Source organism: Orcinus orca, chromosome 11, assembly GCF_937001465.1.
Source record: "Orcinus orca chromosome 11, mOrcOrc1.1, whole genome shotgun sequence".
In the NCBI taxonomy this organism is placed as follows: Eukaryota; Metazoa; Chordata; class Mammalia; order Artiodactyla; family Delphinidae; genus Orcinus; species Orcinus orca.
This window is the reverse complement of record NC_064569.1, coordinates 7,624,320-7,641,156: the sequence shown is the minus strand read 5'-3', so window position 1 is coordinate 7,641,156 and position 16,837 is coordinate 7,624,320. Positions and strand designations below refer to the sequence as shown.

The window sequence follows — 16,837 nt, the reverse complement described above, 5'->3', positions numbered from 1 at the left end:
AGGCAGGGAAGCTTGCAGTCAGGTGGCTGGAAAGAAAAGACTAGTGCCAGGGGTCCTGCTGTAGGCATGGCGGGGAGGCTGAAGTGATGCGGAAAAGAGAAAATACTAGGAAACGAGGCTAGAAATGTAGATTGATGTCCAGATGTAAAAGCTTTACTGCATTAAAGAGTTTGGAGTTTATTCTACCAGCGGAAGTTAGGGGCTTTTCGGTATCAGAATGACAGGCCCACACCTGGGCTTTTGTGAGATCTCTCAAGCACCTCGTGGAAAATGTTATTTTGAAGGGACTGCGGGCAGAGAGACCAGTTAAGAGGTCAGGACAATGGATAAAGGGAAAGATTAGAGCTTGGACTGAAGCAGAGAACAGAGGAAGTAGAGCAGGAACAAATCCAGAAATATTTGAAAGTTTGACTCAATAAATTTAGATGATTAATAAATTAATTCAATATGAGGAGTGAAGGAGAATCAAAAATGATTCCAAGCTTTTAGCCTGGTTACTTGGGACGGAAAGTCGGTAGGAGAGGAGAGGCAGCTCAGGAAAGGGCAATTTGGGAATACTGTGTTAACCCCGTGAGTTAGAGGTCCATGCTGGACATTTAGATAGAGATTGGAGGGGAAACCTGAAAAGATCACTATGGGACTGGGGAACAGGTTTGTAATTCCAAGTTATCAGCGTCTAGAAGGCAGCCATGGGAGGAGCCTGTCCTGTGAGTGCGTTTGGCTTTGGGTTTCTTGCTGTCTCAACTGGTCTTAAATATAAGCATGATAAGGGGGTTGTAATGGATTCCAAGCTCAGTAAGTCTCAGGCATCCAACAAAGGGAAGCAAGAGCATCTCCTTTGGTTTGGCCCAAGTATTACAGATTTTTTTTAAAAAGCTGAAGGAAAGCCAGGAGTGACCAGAGGATCAGCGATGCTCCCGCACTTCCTCCCTCCTCTCACCCACAGCCTCCTGATGAAGAGGAGGAAGTTTCTTTACCACTTCAAAAACGTGCGCTGGGCTAAGGGCCGCCATGAAACCTACTTGTGCTACGTGGTGAAGCGACGGGATAGCGCCACCTCCTTCTCACTGGACTTTGGGCACCTTCGAAACAAGGTATCAATTAATACCTGCTTCCCAAGCAGGGCATTTTTAGAGCCACCTGCTGATGGTACCACTTTCAGCCTGTTTCATTTGTCTCCACTAGATTCCTCAAATCTCTTTTTTTACATGTCCCTGCAACCACAATAGAAATACCCCAAAGGGTGTCATTTAATGTCCTCCTCAATCATGCTGAGCACATCAAGGCCACACCTTGCTTCAATGCCAAGAATAACTGCCCCAAAACTTCCTCTCCTTTCCCCAGCATCCAAATTGCCTTTAAGATTAAAGAAGATATCCAAAGAAAGAGGCTTTTGATTTGGGGGAATATATACAGCTCATTCAAGCTGAATTTTAAATGTGGAAAAACAAACTGTGGCTTTAGAATTTTAAAAAATTAAGGAAGAAAAATTTAGGAAAAATTAATGACTCCATTCTGTCTTCCAAATGAGTTCTATTCCTTCCTGCTCAACTAGATCAGAGGCCAGTAAGTACATACGTAATAGTGAGCCTCAGAAAACTCAGGGAAGCCATTAATTAAAACTTGAAGATCAGAGAATTACATTTCCAAGAGACTTCTTCACCAAAACCCAGATGGGTTCACATACTCTTCTGCCAATGAATATTTCCTCTCATAACATGCAGTGACATCTAGTCTTGGTGGAATCCCAGGGAAGAATCCATGGGTGGAATGACACTGGCTAGTTTCTAGGGCTAGTTTTACTCTCCAATTTTTTTGGCCTCCATTTGTATTGTGTAAATTATCTCACTGCAATTGTTTTACATTCTAATCTCTTTCCTATTTGGTAATAAGACACATTCTAAACATAGAAAGCTTTTGTGTTAACAACCCTTTCCTTCCCTCTCATTTAATCCTCACAACCAAACTTCATTCCGCTGATGAAGAATCAGGAGATCCAAGAGTTGGGTGACTTGTTTAAGTCACAAGAGTGGCGATGCCAGGAAATGGAACCTGGGTCTTCAGATTCTGGGACTAATGACTTTTCTGCAGTATTAAGGGGACTTGCTGGGAATTCCCTGGCGGTCCAGTGGTTAGGGCTCTGCGCTTCCACTGCAGGGGGCACAGGTTCGATCCCTGGTCGGGGAACTAGGTCCCGCATGCCACATCGCAACTGAGTTCACATGCAGCTACCGATCCAGCATGCCACAAGTAAAGATCCCGTGCACCACAACTAAGACCCAGCACAGCCAAATAAATTTTTTTTTTTAAAGAGTACATGCCTTAATTTTAAAAGCTTATTGCTAAAAACTGCTATCATCTAAGCTTTCAGAGAATCATAGTGGTAACAAAGATCACTGACCACAGATCACCATAACAAATAAAATAATGAAAAATTTGAAATTTGCAAGAATTACCAAAATGTGACACAGAGACACAAAGTGAGCAAATGCTGTTGGAAAAAATGATGCTGATAGACGTACTCGAGACCGGGTTGCCACAAACCTTCAAAACGCAAAATATCTGCAAAGTCCAATACAGCCAAGCACAACAATATAGGTATCCCTGTATTTAATTGCTCTTAGCCCCAGTGGCGCCTATTACCTCTCTCAAAACAACACTCACGGACTTTCCCTGGTGGCGCAGTGGTTAAGAATCTGCCTGCCAATGCAGGGGACATGGGTTCGATCCCTGGTCCAGGAAGATCCCACATGCCGTGGAGCCGCTAAGCCCATGTGCCCCACCTACTGAGCCTGCACTCTAGGGCCCACGAGCCACAACTACTGAGGCCGCGTGCCACAACTGCTGAAGCCTGCGCACCTAGAGCCTGTGCCGTGCAACAAGAAAAGCGCACTGCAACGAAGGTCCAATGCAGCCAAAAATAATTAATTAATTAATAGTTTAATTAATTTTAAAAAAAACAACACTCACCTGTCAGTCTCATAATCTATCTCCTAACCCTAAATGTTCTGACCTCCACTTAGTGGTCCAGTGTATTTCCACAACGTTACATCAACAGCCCTTCCAAGCCATTTGCCTTCCCCTCCAAGGAAGAAAAAGGAACTTCACAAGCAAAAATGAAATCTGAGATAGTGTGCTTCTCCTTCATCCACCCAACTCATTCCATCCTCCCCATTCCACAGAGAAGCTGTACGTTTTTCCCTTCCTAGGGCCAAAAGTGCAAAGTGTTTGGGCTCACCACTTACACTGTGTCCTTTCCGGCAGTTGCTTAACCTTCCTGTAACCTAGGACAAAACTGCAGACACCCCAAAAAAGATCACCCTGGGAGGGACACGAATTAATGACTGTAAAGCTACCGGCAGGGCAGTCAAGGTCAGTAACCCTCCACTGAGCCCTCTGCTCTCTCCCCAGGCGGGATGCCACGTGGAATTGCTCTTCCTCCGCTACATCTCCGACTGGGACCTGGACCCCGGGCGGTGCTACCGTGTCACCTGGTTCACGTCTTGGAGCCCCTGCTACGACTGCGCGCGGCACGTGGCCGACTTCCTGAGAGGGTACCCCAATCTGAGTCTGAGGATCTTCACAGCGCGCCTCTACTTCTGCGACAAGGAACGCAAGGCGGAGCCCGAGGGGCTGAGGCGGCTGCACCGCGCTGGGGTCCAAATCGCCATTATGACCTTCAAAGGTGCGCAGGGACCTTTCTGCCCGGCTCAGCAAAGCACGGTTTGCAATTCAGATTGCAGGGTGGGGGGGACCAGAGGGGCAGAATTCTGGGAGTTCTGGTTCGCCTTTGGAGCCAAAAGTTATCAACTAGAATTGGAGGAAAAAAACCAATGGCTTGGGACTTCCCTGGTGGCACAGTGGTTAAGACTCACGTGCCCAGTGCAGGGGACCCGGGTTCGATCCCTGGTCAGGAAACTAGATCCCACACACATGCCGCAAGTAAGAGTTCACATGCAGCAACTAAGGAGCCTGTGAGCCACAACTAAGGAGCACACCTGCTGCAACTAAGAACCAGCAAGACCAAATAAATAAATAAAATATTTTAAAAAAAAAGAACCAATGGCTTGGACCCAAGGCTTTGGGCGGAGCCAGGTTTTTCTTTCTTTCCTCATGATTTGAGATCTGAGCTATCACCTTCCCCCTCCTTTTTTTTATAGATTATTTTTATTGCTGGAATACTTTTGTGGAAAATCATGAAAGAACTTTCAAAGCCTGGGAGGGGCTGCATGAAAATTCGGTTCGTCTGTCCAGACAGCTTCGACGCATCCTTTTGGTAAGTTAAGGGCCTTCTTTGCTTCTCATTTTCTTTCTCTCTCCAAAGTCATCTATCCCTGCAGCTACTTATACTTCCTTTTCTTATATTTCCCACATTGTCGTGTGTGTGTGTGTGTGTGTGTGTGTGTGTGTGTGTGTATTTATCATTCTCTCCTTATTTTTCCTCTGATGAAAACGTTACAGAGCACAGGCTGTAGGCTTCTGTAGTTATGGCGCTCGGGCTTAGTTACTCCATGGCATGTGGGATCTTCCCAGACCAGGGCTCGAGCCCGTGTCCCCTGCATCGGCAGGGGGATTCTTAACCACTGCACCACCAGGGAAGCCTCTCTCCCCTTACTTTCTTCAAAAATGTTTACAGTCATCCACTCTCTCTTTTTCTCCACAGCCCCTATATGAGGTTGATGACTTACGAGATGCATTTCGTACTTTGGGACTTTGATACCAACCTTCAAGAATGTCACATACAAAGAAATACCTCTGAAGACAGTGGGTAAAAGAACTATCCTTCAAGAATTCTGTTTTTCTTCAACTCTCACTTTCTCTGAGTTTAGAAAAAAGTATTCATAGATGTTTTTAAAACGTCTTGAAAATAGAAGGAACCCAGACCCACCAGGGTTAATGCCGCAACTGGTGCAGTTTTTAAATGCAGCATCGCCCCCTACTGGGAAACGACAGAACTGCAGGGCCTGGGAGCCCCTAAGTGTCAATACTCTGCCATTTAAGCAGAGAGAAAGCAGAAGGTAAATACTGAGGAGCATGGTGAGAGGATCAAATGTTTTATAACCGGTATCCTTTATTATTTGATTCTTGTTCTGAGTTTTCAGTGGTATTAATGATAAATTTTTCTACTCTTTTCCATTGGGGCTCACTTTCAAGTGAACAAAATTCTGTCACCCTGTGATCCACAGAACTTCCTAATGAGAGAACCTGGGTGATTGTAACCCCAAGCCACCTCTTCAAAGCATTAATATCCAAGCATGTGTTGCATGTTTTAATTGTCTGAAGTATGTTTTTATGTTTGTACGTACAGAGGATTTTTTCTTGGTATGGAAAATGCCTGGTCACCTTTAGGCTCTTGTATAATAAAGGATCTTAAAATGAATTTGAGGGCTGTGAAGAAGACACACTAAAAGTGAATGTATACCTCAAGTAACAAATCTGCAAAAAAGATCCTTTTAAGGGCTTCCCTGGTGGTGCAGTGGTTAAGAATCTGCCTGCTGATGCAGGGGACACGGGTTCAAGCCCCGGTCCGGGAAGATCCCACATGCCGCAGAGCAACTAAGCCCGTGCACCACAACGACTGAGCCTGCGCTCTAGAGCCCGCATTCCTAGAGCCCGTGAGCCACAAGAGAAGCCACTGCAATGAGAATCCCGTGCACCACAACGAAAAGTAGGCCCCGCTCACCCCAATGAGAGAAAGCCCACACGCAGCAGCGAAGACCCAACCCAGCCAAATATAAAAACTAAATTAAAAAAAATATATATATATATATGATCCTTTTAAAATCATAGTTTTGCAACTATACATTTCCCATATAACTAGTGAATGCTTGGAAGGGACTTGCTTGAATGTTGAGAAAAGAAAAATCTATTCTCTCTGATGGGTCTTTGAACCTCAGCAATGCCAACCAGGTCAAGGTTTTCCCCTTTATGTGTGTATGTGTCACCTCTCTCAAAGAAATGTGATGATATAACAGACTGACAGAAGAATAGTTGGGAGGGAAGGATGACAGAGCATTGCAAGGAAATGGTGTTTTATCCAGTAAAATGGTGTGAGCCAGCATGGCGGAGAGCGGTCATTTGTCCCTAATAACTATCCTGGACTCTGAGAAAAATATTCAGAATAACCATAACACTGTACAATTATTACCTAGCAACCCTTGCAACGCAGATAAACAGATCCACAGGAAAGGCTGAACACATAATTGTATTATTTTATTGTACATAATTTGTGAAAGAGTTAAATATTAAAAATCCTTATTCATGTATTCATTCATATTGTATGTTTATGCTATGTGGTGTCTCGTATTTTTATCATAATTTCCCTTTCTGATATGTTGAAATGGATTCCTAATGTCTCATAAGTTTATACCTTTAGAAATGCTTCTAGTAGCAAAGCATGTAATTCTAACATAGTCTAACATTGTAATAACATTGCTATGAAACCCTCGATGCTTAGTCTAACATTGTAATAACATTGCTATGAAACCCTCTTGATGCTTAGTAAACTTTTCCCACAGCAAATTTGATTCTGGCTCATTTCAATCAACTGAATAAATGATAAATAATTTTGGAAGTTCTGGAGATAAAAATGCCAAATTCAAGTAAATCCAAAAGTGATTTTTAAAAGGTTAAATTACAAAATTCGGATGATGGAATAGAATTCAGAGTCCAGGAATAAGCCCACACATCTATGTTCCACTGATTTCTGACAAGGGTGCCAGGACCATGCAGCGGGTGAAAGAACAGTCTTTTCAACAAAAGATGCTGAGACAACTGGATATCTATGCGCAGAAGAATGAATGTGGGCCTCTACCACAATACACACAAAAATTAACTTAAAGTTTATCAAATACCTAAATCTAAGAATGTCCCTAATTAGTACATGCTTAAGTCTGCTCTTTGGAACTCAGGGAAGGCCTAAGATACTAAAGCCTTTTTCTACAAACAAGAAACAGGGGACACAGTGGGGCTTTTGTACCCGGAAGGGTCGTTTTCAATCCTCCCTTTTCTTTGATAGGACTCAATCCTGAGGGGAATGAAGTGGGACAAGAAAGGAGATAAATTTTGGATAGAGAGGTTAATCATAAACTCAGCAGGGGAACTCTTGTTTTAGGAGGATTCGGTTTCAGACTCACAGAATGGGGAAAAAAATATTTACAAATATTATCTGTATATACTCTGCATATTCAGTATCCAGAATACATAAAGGACTCTTAAAACAACCTAATTTAAAAACGGCTGAAAGACTTGAGTACGTTTCTCCAAGGAAGATTTACAGACTGCTAGTCAGCATATGAAGAGATTCGCAACATCCTTAGTCATTAGGGAAATGCAAATCAAAACCACAGTGAGATCCACTTATACCTACTAGGATAGCTATAAACAAAAAACCAATAATAACAATTGTTGGTGAGAATGTGGAGAAATTAGAACTGTCATATGAGAAAGTGGAGAAATGAGAACCATATATTGGCTGGTGGAAATGTAAAATTATGCAACCACTATGAAAAACAGTTTGGTGGTTCCTCAAAAATTAATATATAATTACTGTATGACACAGTAATTCCACTCCTTGGCATATATCTGAGAATTAACAACAAATGTTCAAACAGAAACTTGTACATGACTATTCTAGCAGCATTATTTGTGGTGGCCCAAAAGTGGAAATTCCCAAACATCCATCGACTGATACATGGATAAACAAATGTGGTACATCTGTACGACGGTATTTTACTTGGTTATAAATAGATGAAGTCATGACACTTCCTACAAAATGGATGAACCTTGAAAACATTGTGCTAAGAAGTCAGACACAAAACACCAGCTATTGTATGATTCCATTTATGTGAAATGTCCAAAATGGATAAATCCAGAGTTCTGATTCCATGCAACAGTGGGCAAGGTATTTAACCTTTCTAAAGTTTTAATTTTCCATCTGTAAAATGGGTATGATATGTTAACTTTTCATATATTTTTTTAATTAATTTTTGTTGGAGTATGGTTGATTTACAATGTCGTGTTAGTTTGTGCTATACAGCAAAGTGAATCAATTATACATATACATATATCTACTCTTTTTTAGATTCTTTTCCCATATAGGTCCTTACAGAGTATTGAGTAAAGTTCCCTGTGCCGTACAGTAGGTTCTTTATTTTTGGTCTCAAGTTGAAGGATTACACAAAGCTGGTGCTATCCTCGTGAATAGCATTGCCACCCTCTAGAAGACAGCAACCTAGAAATCACCACTGACATTCCCTCTGACCCTATATCTGGTCCTGTAGACTTGGGGGCTAAATCTCTTGAATTTATTTACTTTTCTCTATTTACTATCACCTGGTGTGCAGGGGTGGGGGTGGCATGGTGGAGGGCAAGGAGCAACCCCTGACAGTCAAAAACTGGCCTGATACTCGTAACCAGGCCATATCATTTCCCTGTTGGACATAAGTCTCGTAGAATACCAACCTCAGACAAGATGACTCTAAGACCATGATAAAATGAGAGCAAGCAAAGCCACTTCATAATTTGTCTGAGACACCCACAAAACACCCAACACCCCCTCTCTTGGGTAAAAAGAATGTCTGCTACTTCTTTACCAATTACAGCCTTATCCTTGTTCCAGTCAGCCTTCCCCAAAGATTTATCAACAACCATAGAATCGACCCTACTCCCTCACAATGTCCAATCTAACCAATCTAACGCAAATCTCCCTTTTCTTACGCCCTCCCCCAAATGACCAAACCAAAGCCCAAATTCTATAATTGAATGTATAGCTATGGAGAGTCCCAGTAAGAGAAACGCCCTCATGCTGAGACATTTCATGGCTCATGGTTCCCAATGAGGTGCATTCTCCCTCACAGAGAGTCATAAATCTCAGTTCTTCAACTGCAGGCATTTTCTTCATGGTCTTTAGCTGGAGCCATTGACACCTTAGTTGGAGCTATCAACATTGCTTGCTTACTCTATTGCCAAGAGTTATGGTATTCACTAATTCTTAATATATTTTACTGACGGTTATTCTGTGGTGGTGACGATGATGGTTGTTTTTTTAAGAAAATTTCATGAGAAATAAATGCTGAATCTGTTAATGGGAATTGGAGGACTTTGGTCACAGAATGTTATTTATAGCATGTTAGAATTTAAGTACATGTTCAATTTATTAAAGATACAAATTTCAATACCTAATTTTAAGCCTTCAAAATTGTGTAATATGATTTCCAAATCTAATTTTCTATTAAGGGACTTCCCTGGTAACACAGTGGTTAAGTATCTGCCTGCCAATGCAGGGGACATGGGTTTGAGCCCTGGTCCGGGAAGATCCCACATGCTAAGGAGCAACTAAGCCCGTGAGCCACAACTACTGAGCCTGTGCGCTAGAGCCCGCGAGGCACAACTACTGAGCCCGCGTGCCACAACTACCGAAGCCCGCGCACCTAGAGCCCGTGCTCCACAAGAGAAGCCACTGCAATGAGAAGCCCGCGCACCGCAACAAAGAGGAGCCTCCGCTCGCCACAACTAGAGAAAGCCGGCACGCAGCAACGAAGACCCAGTGCAGCCAAAAATAAATAAACAACATATAAATAAATAACTTTTTAAAATTTTTCATACATATTGGGACTTCCCTGGTGGTGCAGTGGTTAAGAATCCACCTGCCAATGCAGGGGACACAGATTCAAGCCCTAGTCTAGGAAGATCCCACATGCCACAGAGCAACTAAGCCCATGCACCACAACTACTGAGCCTGCGCTCTAGAGCCCTCAAGCCACAACTACTGAGCCCGCAAGCCACAACTACTGAAGCCCGCAAGCCACAACTACTGAAGCCTGCGCTCTAGAGCCCGCATGCCACAACTACTGAAGCCTGTGAGCCTAGAGCCCGTGCTTCACAACAAGAGAACCCACCGCAATGAGAAGCCTACATACCTCAATGAAGAGTAGCTCCTGCTCACCGCGATTAGATAAAAGCCCTCAAGCAGCAATGAAGACGCATAGCAGCCAAAACTAAATTAATTAATTTAAAAAAAAAGTTCATACATATTAAAAAAGAATCCGCCTGCCAATGAAGGGGATACGGGTTCGAGCCGGGTTCGAGTCCTGGTCCGGGAAGATCCCACATGCCGCGGAGCAACTAAGCCCATGTGCCACAACTACTGAGCCTGTGCTCTAGAGCCCACGAGCCACAACTACCAAAGCCCGCACACCTAGAGCCCGTGCTCCACAACCAGGAAGCCACCGCAATGAGAAGCCCACACACCACAACGAAGAGTAGCCCCGGCTCGCCGCAACTAGAGAAAGCCCGCATGCAGCAACGAAGACCCAATGCAGTCAAAAAATAATTAATTCATTAACTAATTTTTTAAATAATAATTTTGTATTAAATACGAGGAATAACTTTCACTGGTTTTTAATATTAGAGCAACTCAAAACAGATATTAAACCCTTTAAAACAATTTTTTTTAATTAAAAAACAATTTTATTTATTTATTTACTTACAGTAAGTAAGTTGGGTCTTCTATTGCTGTCTGTGGGCTTTAGCTGCGGCGAGTAGGGGCAATTCTTCCTTGCAGTGTATGGGCTTCTCATTGCGGTGGTTTCTCTTGCTGTGGAGCATAGGCTCCAGACACGCAGCCTTCAGTAGCACACGGGCTCAGTAGTTGTGGCTCGGCGGTTCTAGAGCATAGGCTCAGTAGTTGTGGCGCACGGGCTTAGTTGCTCCGCGGCATGTGCGATCTTCCTGGACCAGGGCTCAGAACCCGTGTCCCATGCATTGGCAAGCAGATTCTTAACCACTGTGCCACCAGGGAAGTCTCACTACCTTGTTTCTCAGATTTCCAAGTAGCGCACCCTACTCTGTTCTGACAATTTGTCTGGGGCAACTCCAGCTTGGCTCTCCTCCTCCAGCTCATTACCTGCCATGTCCTGGACAACACCGCAGAGTGAGATGCATCACGGCCGCGAGGAGGCCAGGGACAGCACTTCAGAGCAGACAAAGAGTGCCGCCATGTTGGAGTCGGGCGGAACCGACCTCGCTGGCTTCCCATCTCCCTTTTAAAACAATTCTATTGGGCTTCCCTGATGGCGCAGTGGTTGAGAGTCCGCCTGCCGATGCAGGGGACGCGCGTGCGTGCCCCGGTCTGGGAGGATCCCACATGCCGCAGAGCGGCTGGGCCCGTGAGCCGTGGCCGCTGGGCCTGCGCGTCTGGAGCCTGTGCTCCGCAACGGGGGAGGCCGCAACGGTGAGAGGCTTGCGTACCGCAAAAAAAAAAAACAATTCTATTCACAAATATGATCACACTACTTTACATTAACATAGCTGCTTTTTAACCACCTTAAATGCTTGACACGGCAGACTGGAAAACAAATCTAACAAATTAAACCTATAAAAGGGCAAAATAAATGTTAAATATTCCAAACATCTTAATATGGTTTACGGACTTAAATTCTCTTAAACCTTTCAGCCTGAAATGCCAATATCTAATGCAGAATTCTTTGCATTACATTTGAATGCATATTATCTTGAACTAAAATCAAAGGTATTATGTAACTGGCTTTGAGACAAGAAGGAAGGGGGCAGGGCACAACGATTAAGGGAATGCCACAACCATTTAAGAACATAAACTGGTTAGAACCGACTAGGTCCAAGATGGCACAAGATTCTACTTCCAGTAGACCTGGGCCTCATTATACGCTCATTAGCATCTAAATGACACACCCGCAGGGGCCATGACACAATTTCCCAAAAAGGCCATAAAGTGGGTGGTGGCCCAATTCCTGGAAATCCCCAGCCCTTCCGCAAGATACTTAGAAGATTCCTCCCACTCACTAGCCTATGAAATTATCCAGACCATAAAAACTAAACACTCCATATTTTGTGGCCGCCTCTCATCTTCTAAGAAGACCCACACTCTATGGTGTGTGTATCTCTCTAAGTAAACTTGCTTTCGCTTTACTCTGGCTTGCTCTGAATTCTTTCCTGTGCAAAGCCAAGGAACCTCACTTGGTGGCCTGTCCCAGGGACTCACTCAAGGTTACATATATAAGGATATTCATTCCAACACTGTAGTAGGGAGAAACTAAAAGTAACTGAAAGTCCATAGTAGAATGGTAAATATATTATACAACCGCCATTCTTAGTAAAAGTGTGCAACAATTTAAAAAGAATGATGGGGACTTCCCTGGTGGCGCAGTGCTTAAGAATCTGCCTGCCAATGCAGGGGACACGGGTTCGAGCCCTGGTCCGGGAAGATCCCACATTCCACAAAGCAACTAGGCCTGTGTGCCACAACTACTGAGCCTGCGCTCTAGAGCCCGCGAGCCACAGCTACTGAAGCCCACGCACCTAGAGCCTGTGCTCCGCAACAAGAGAAGCCACCGCAATGAGAAGCCCGCGCACCGCAACGAAGAGTAACCCCTGCTCACTGCAACTACAGAAAGCCGCGCACAGCAACAAAGACCCAACACAGCCATAAATAAATAAATAAATAATTTTTTTTTTTTAAAGTCTACAAACAATAAATGCTGGAGAGAGTGTGGAGGAAAGGGAAACCTCCTACACTGTTGGTGGGAATGTAAATTAGTATAGTCACTATGGAAAACAGTATGAAGGTTTCTTAGAAAAGTAAAAATAGAGCTACCATATGATCCTGCAATCCCACACCTGGGCATATACCCGGAGAAAACCATAATTCGAAAAGATACGTGCACTCCAATGTTCTTTGCACCACTATTTACAATAGCCAAGACATGGAAGCAACCTGAATGTCCATCAACAGTAGAATGGATAAAGAAGATGTGATATATATATATATATAAAAGAATGAAATAATGCCATTTGCAGCAACATGGATGGACCTAAAGATTATCATACTAAGTAAGTCAGAGAAAGACAAATATATGATATCGCTCATGTGGAATCCAGTTTTAAAAAATAATACAAATGAACTTATTTACAAAACAAAAACAGACACGTAGATTTCGAAAAAAAATAAATAAATAAAGCCTATGCTTACCAAAGGGGAAACATGGAGGGGAGGGATTAGAAGTTTGGGATTAACATACACACACAACTATACATAAAATAAGTAACCAACAAGGACATACTGTATAGCAGCGGTCCCCAACCTTTTTTGCACCAGGGACCGGTTTTGTGGAACACAATTTTTCCAAGGATGGGGGCGGGGGGTGGGGAATGGTTCAGGCAGTAATGGGGAGCAATGGGGAGTGGTAAATGAAGCTTTGCTGGCTCACCTGCCACTCACCTCCTGCTGTGCAACCTGGTTCCTAACAGGCCACAGCCAGGGGGTTGGGGACTCCTGCTGTACAGCACAGGGAACTCTACTCAATACTCTGTAATAACCTAGATGGGTAAAGACTCTGAAAAGAATGAATATATTTATATGTATAAATGAATCACTTTGCTGTACACCTGAAACTAACACAACATTGTAAGTCAACTATACTACAATAAAAATTTTAAAAAAAAAGAAATTGTTCATTTATGAAGGTTGTGTATGAGAGAGAATTGTATGATTTGTATTGTCTTGTTTTGCCCATTATTGTCTTAGAAGGTTGTCTGAAACATAATAGGCCTTTTATATACATATTGTTTTTTAATTTTATTTATTTGTTTATTTTTTGGCTGCGTTGGGTCTTCGTTGCTGTGCGCGGCCTTTCTCTAGTTGCGGTGAACGGGGGCTACTCTTCATTGCGGTGCGTGGGCTTCTCGTTGCGGTGGCTTCTCTTGTTGGGAGCACAGGCTCTAGGTACGCGGGCTTCAGTAGTTGTGGTGCACGGGCTCAGTAGTTGTGGCTCACAGGCTCTAGAGGGCAGGCTCAGCAGTTGTGGCACATGGGCTTAGTTGCTCCGCGGCATGTGGGATCTTCCCAGACCAGGGCTCAAACCCGTGTCGCCTGCATTGGCAGGTGGATTCTTAACAACTGCGCCACCAGGAGAGCCTACATCTTGTTTTGATTGGCTGAGCATCTTAAACTGGGCTACAGGTCAAGCTCCTCAACAGATCTTTAATTCTAATGAGATTGCTTGCAACCAGGCCATACCTCCTCTTGCCTGGGAGGCCACAAATAGTAAATATCTGCTGGTCTGTGGAGTGCAGGGTACCTCTATCTGTTCTGTGGACGATCAGGTCTGTTGACATATGCCAAGTATCATAGCAGGCCAGGGGATCACACAGTCCATTAGTCAAGGACAAATTTGTCTGGTCTTACTGAGTGGAGGGGTGGTATGATATCCATCAAAATTGAGGATTACCATAACCCATCACTCCTGGTACATGTGAAGATAGATTAAGGACAACCTAGGTTTGTCCTAGTTTGATAAACTAGGTTATAACTGGAGTCTAAGCTACCCTACAGTTTATAAACTTTTCAAGGGTCTAAAAACTATTTGAGACCTAAAAGCAAAGAAATACCTCTAAAATACCCAGCTCCCCATTGCCAAATTCCTGCAAAAACAAAGTAAACATTTGAATGGCAAAAAAACATACCATGAAAAAAAAAAAAACATACCATGCCAATTAGCCAATTGTTCCCCAACTCATGTATAAATTTAATGTCACACATAAATATAGGCAATTCATATGTAGTAGGGTCCCCTGTATTGTATACATTAAAAAAAATTTTTTTTCTGTATACTATGACACCTTAAAAATACCTTTCTGGCTGGGGAGAGGCTGTCCTTTCTGGGGTGAGCCAATTCTTAGACATAGCAAAGATAGGCAAGCTAACCAATCCAGAGCCATGACTCCTCTGTTTGGCTCATATACCCCAAGAGGCAATATTCCTCTCCCTTAATCATCCCAGGGCCGGGTACCAGGCAACTAGGGACCATCCCTATAGGGTAGAACCCAGTGAAATTACTCAAACTAGCCAGTCCTAACTTGCTTACCCTGCACTGCCTTGCCTTTCCTCCCAGAAAGGCCAATAACATCTCTGGCCTAAACCTGCTCCCTCCTGTCTTGTGTCTCCTGACCGCTCTGTTCTTCTCTGTGGCCCTGGGTGGCATACTGTGCCTCCTATCTCTAAGATCTGCAAGTATAATAAACTTTAGTCTGTATTCTCGTGGCTGCACTTGACTGATCATCTCATAAAGGAATGTAAAACAGAAGAAAAAGAATGTTAAACATCTCACCCTACCCAAGGAAGTACCTCCTCAGGTCTATAGGTCTTAAGATAGCACTCAGCCATCTCCTTGACACATCCCTCGTGATTTTATCTTATACACACCTCTTCCCCCAAGGCCATGAATGGGTCTAGTTGGTGAATGTAAGAATGCCTTTACCCTTCACCCAAGTCATACATAATACACTGGGTATTCCCTTCAACCCTTGATAGTGTTTCTAGTTTTCTGAAAGATAAAATGGTGAAACTGGTACAAGGACACTCTGACCCTCCTTTGTCTCCAAGTAAAAGGTACCCTCCCTGTGCCAGGAGGATATAAAGCATCCTTATCACCAGAGACAAGGAATTTAGGGCCAAGAAGGCTATGTAAACAAACCTTGTTACTTCTTCACCTATTTACTAAACCAAGCCCAAAACCCCTGATCTTGTCAATTCCTCACAAATTTATTGTTTCTTTGCCTAAACAGTATTGAAGCTTCCTGCTTTGGTTACTTCTTTGAGTCTCAGATTTCTATGGGGCTCCAGTACACACAAAATTAAAATTGTTTTTCTCCTGTTACTCTGTCTTGTGGCAGGTGTAATTTATTACACCAGCCAAAGAATCCAGAAGGGAAGGAAACATTTTTCCACCCCTAAATGGTTTTAGTATTTCCCTAGAAGACTGAATTGCTATGATATGCAATACCTTTTTTTTTTTTTTAATTTATTTTTGGCTGTGTTGGGTCTTCGTTGCTGTGCGTGGGCTTCCTCTAGTTGCGGCGAGCGGGGGCTACTCTTCCGTTGTGGTGCGCGGGCTTCTCATTGCGGTGGCTTCTCTTGTTGCGGAGCGTGGGCTCTAGGCACGTGGGCTTCAGTAGTTGTGGCACTCAGGCTCAGTAGTTGTGGCTCGTGGGCTCTAGAGCACAGGCTTAGTAGTTGTGGAGCACGGGCTTAGTTGTTCCGCGGCATGTGGGATCTTCCCAGACCAGGGCTCGAACCTGTGTCCCCTGCATTGGCAGGAGGATTCTTTTTTGAATTTTATTTTATTTATTTTTTTATACAGCAGGTTCCTATTAGTTATCTATTTTATACATATTAGTGTATATATGTCAATGACAGGCAGATTTTTAACCACTCTGCCACTAGGGAAGCCCTGTAATACTTTTTATTTTGTTTGTGCATGATTTTCAAGGCTGGTATAAAGGAAGCTGACAACCAAGAATCTGTATTTCAACATGGCTTTATTATTTTTTATGCATCATATAGAGGGTAACTTGTTTCTTTGTGGGAAAACATTGCCTTGAGGTAATATATAAAACTTTACTGAAGGTTAAGAATTTATTACCTTGTGGTATAAGGACATTTGTAGGAAACATATGACCCTCCATGGAAATTTGATTTGGGATACAGCTGGGAAATTGTACAAACATTTCCATATTCAGGGATTTGGGGATTCAGGAAGATATGGAGTAATTTTCCTTATTATTTTAAGACTCTGGGAACTCCCTGGAGGTCCAGTGGTTAGGACTACGTGCTTCACCTGCAGGGGGCACAGGTTCAATCCTTTGTTGGGGAACTAAGATCCTGCAGGCCACACTGCACGGCCCAAAAAAAGACTCTGGATTATCTTACCTCCACTGCTTACCTGGCTATATAATCTCTCATTCAATTCAGCTCTTTTGATATCATCAGTCTAGAAAGCACTGTTTGAGTCCTCTCACTGAT

General features: G+C 43.3%; 2 protein-coding genes across 2 annotated transcripts in view; one reads left to right on the top strand and one right to left on the bottom strand.

The window, feature by feature from the left end:
* The window catches only part of RIMKLB (ribosomal modification protein rimK like family member B), a 127,128-nt gene that overhangs the window by 98,898 nt on the left and 11,393 nt on the right, over positions 1–16,837 (bottom strand). The gene's annotated exons all lie outside the window — the stretch shown is intronic.
* On the top strand, positions 912–5,596 carry AICDA (activation induced cytidine deaminase). The gene is made up of 4 exons (XM_033404182.2): positions 912–1,094; positions 3,412–3,685; positions 4,161–4,276; positions 4,664–5,596. The coding sequence occupies exons 1-4, from the start codon at positions 912–914 to the stop codon at positions 4,715–4,717; spliced, it is 627 nt and encodes a 208-aa protein (XP_033260073.2). The 3' UTR covers positions 4,718–5,596.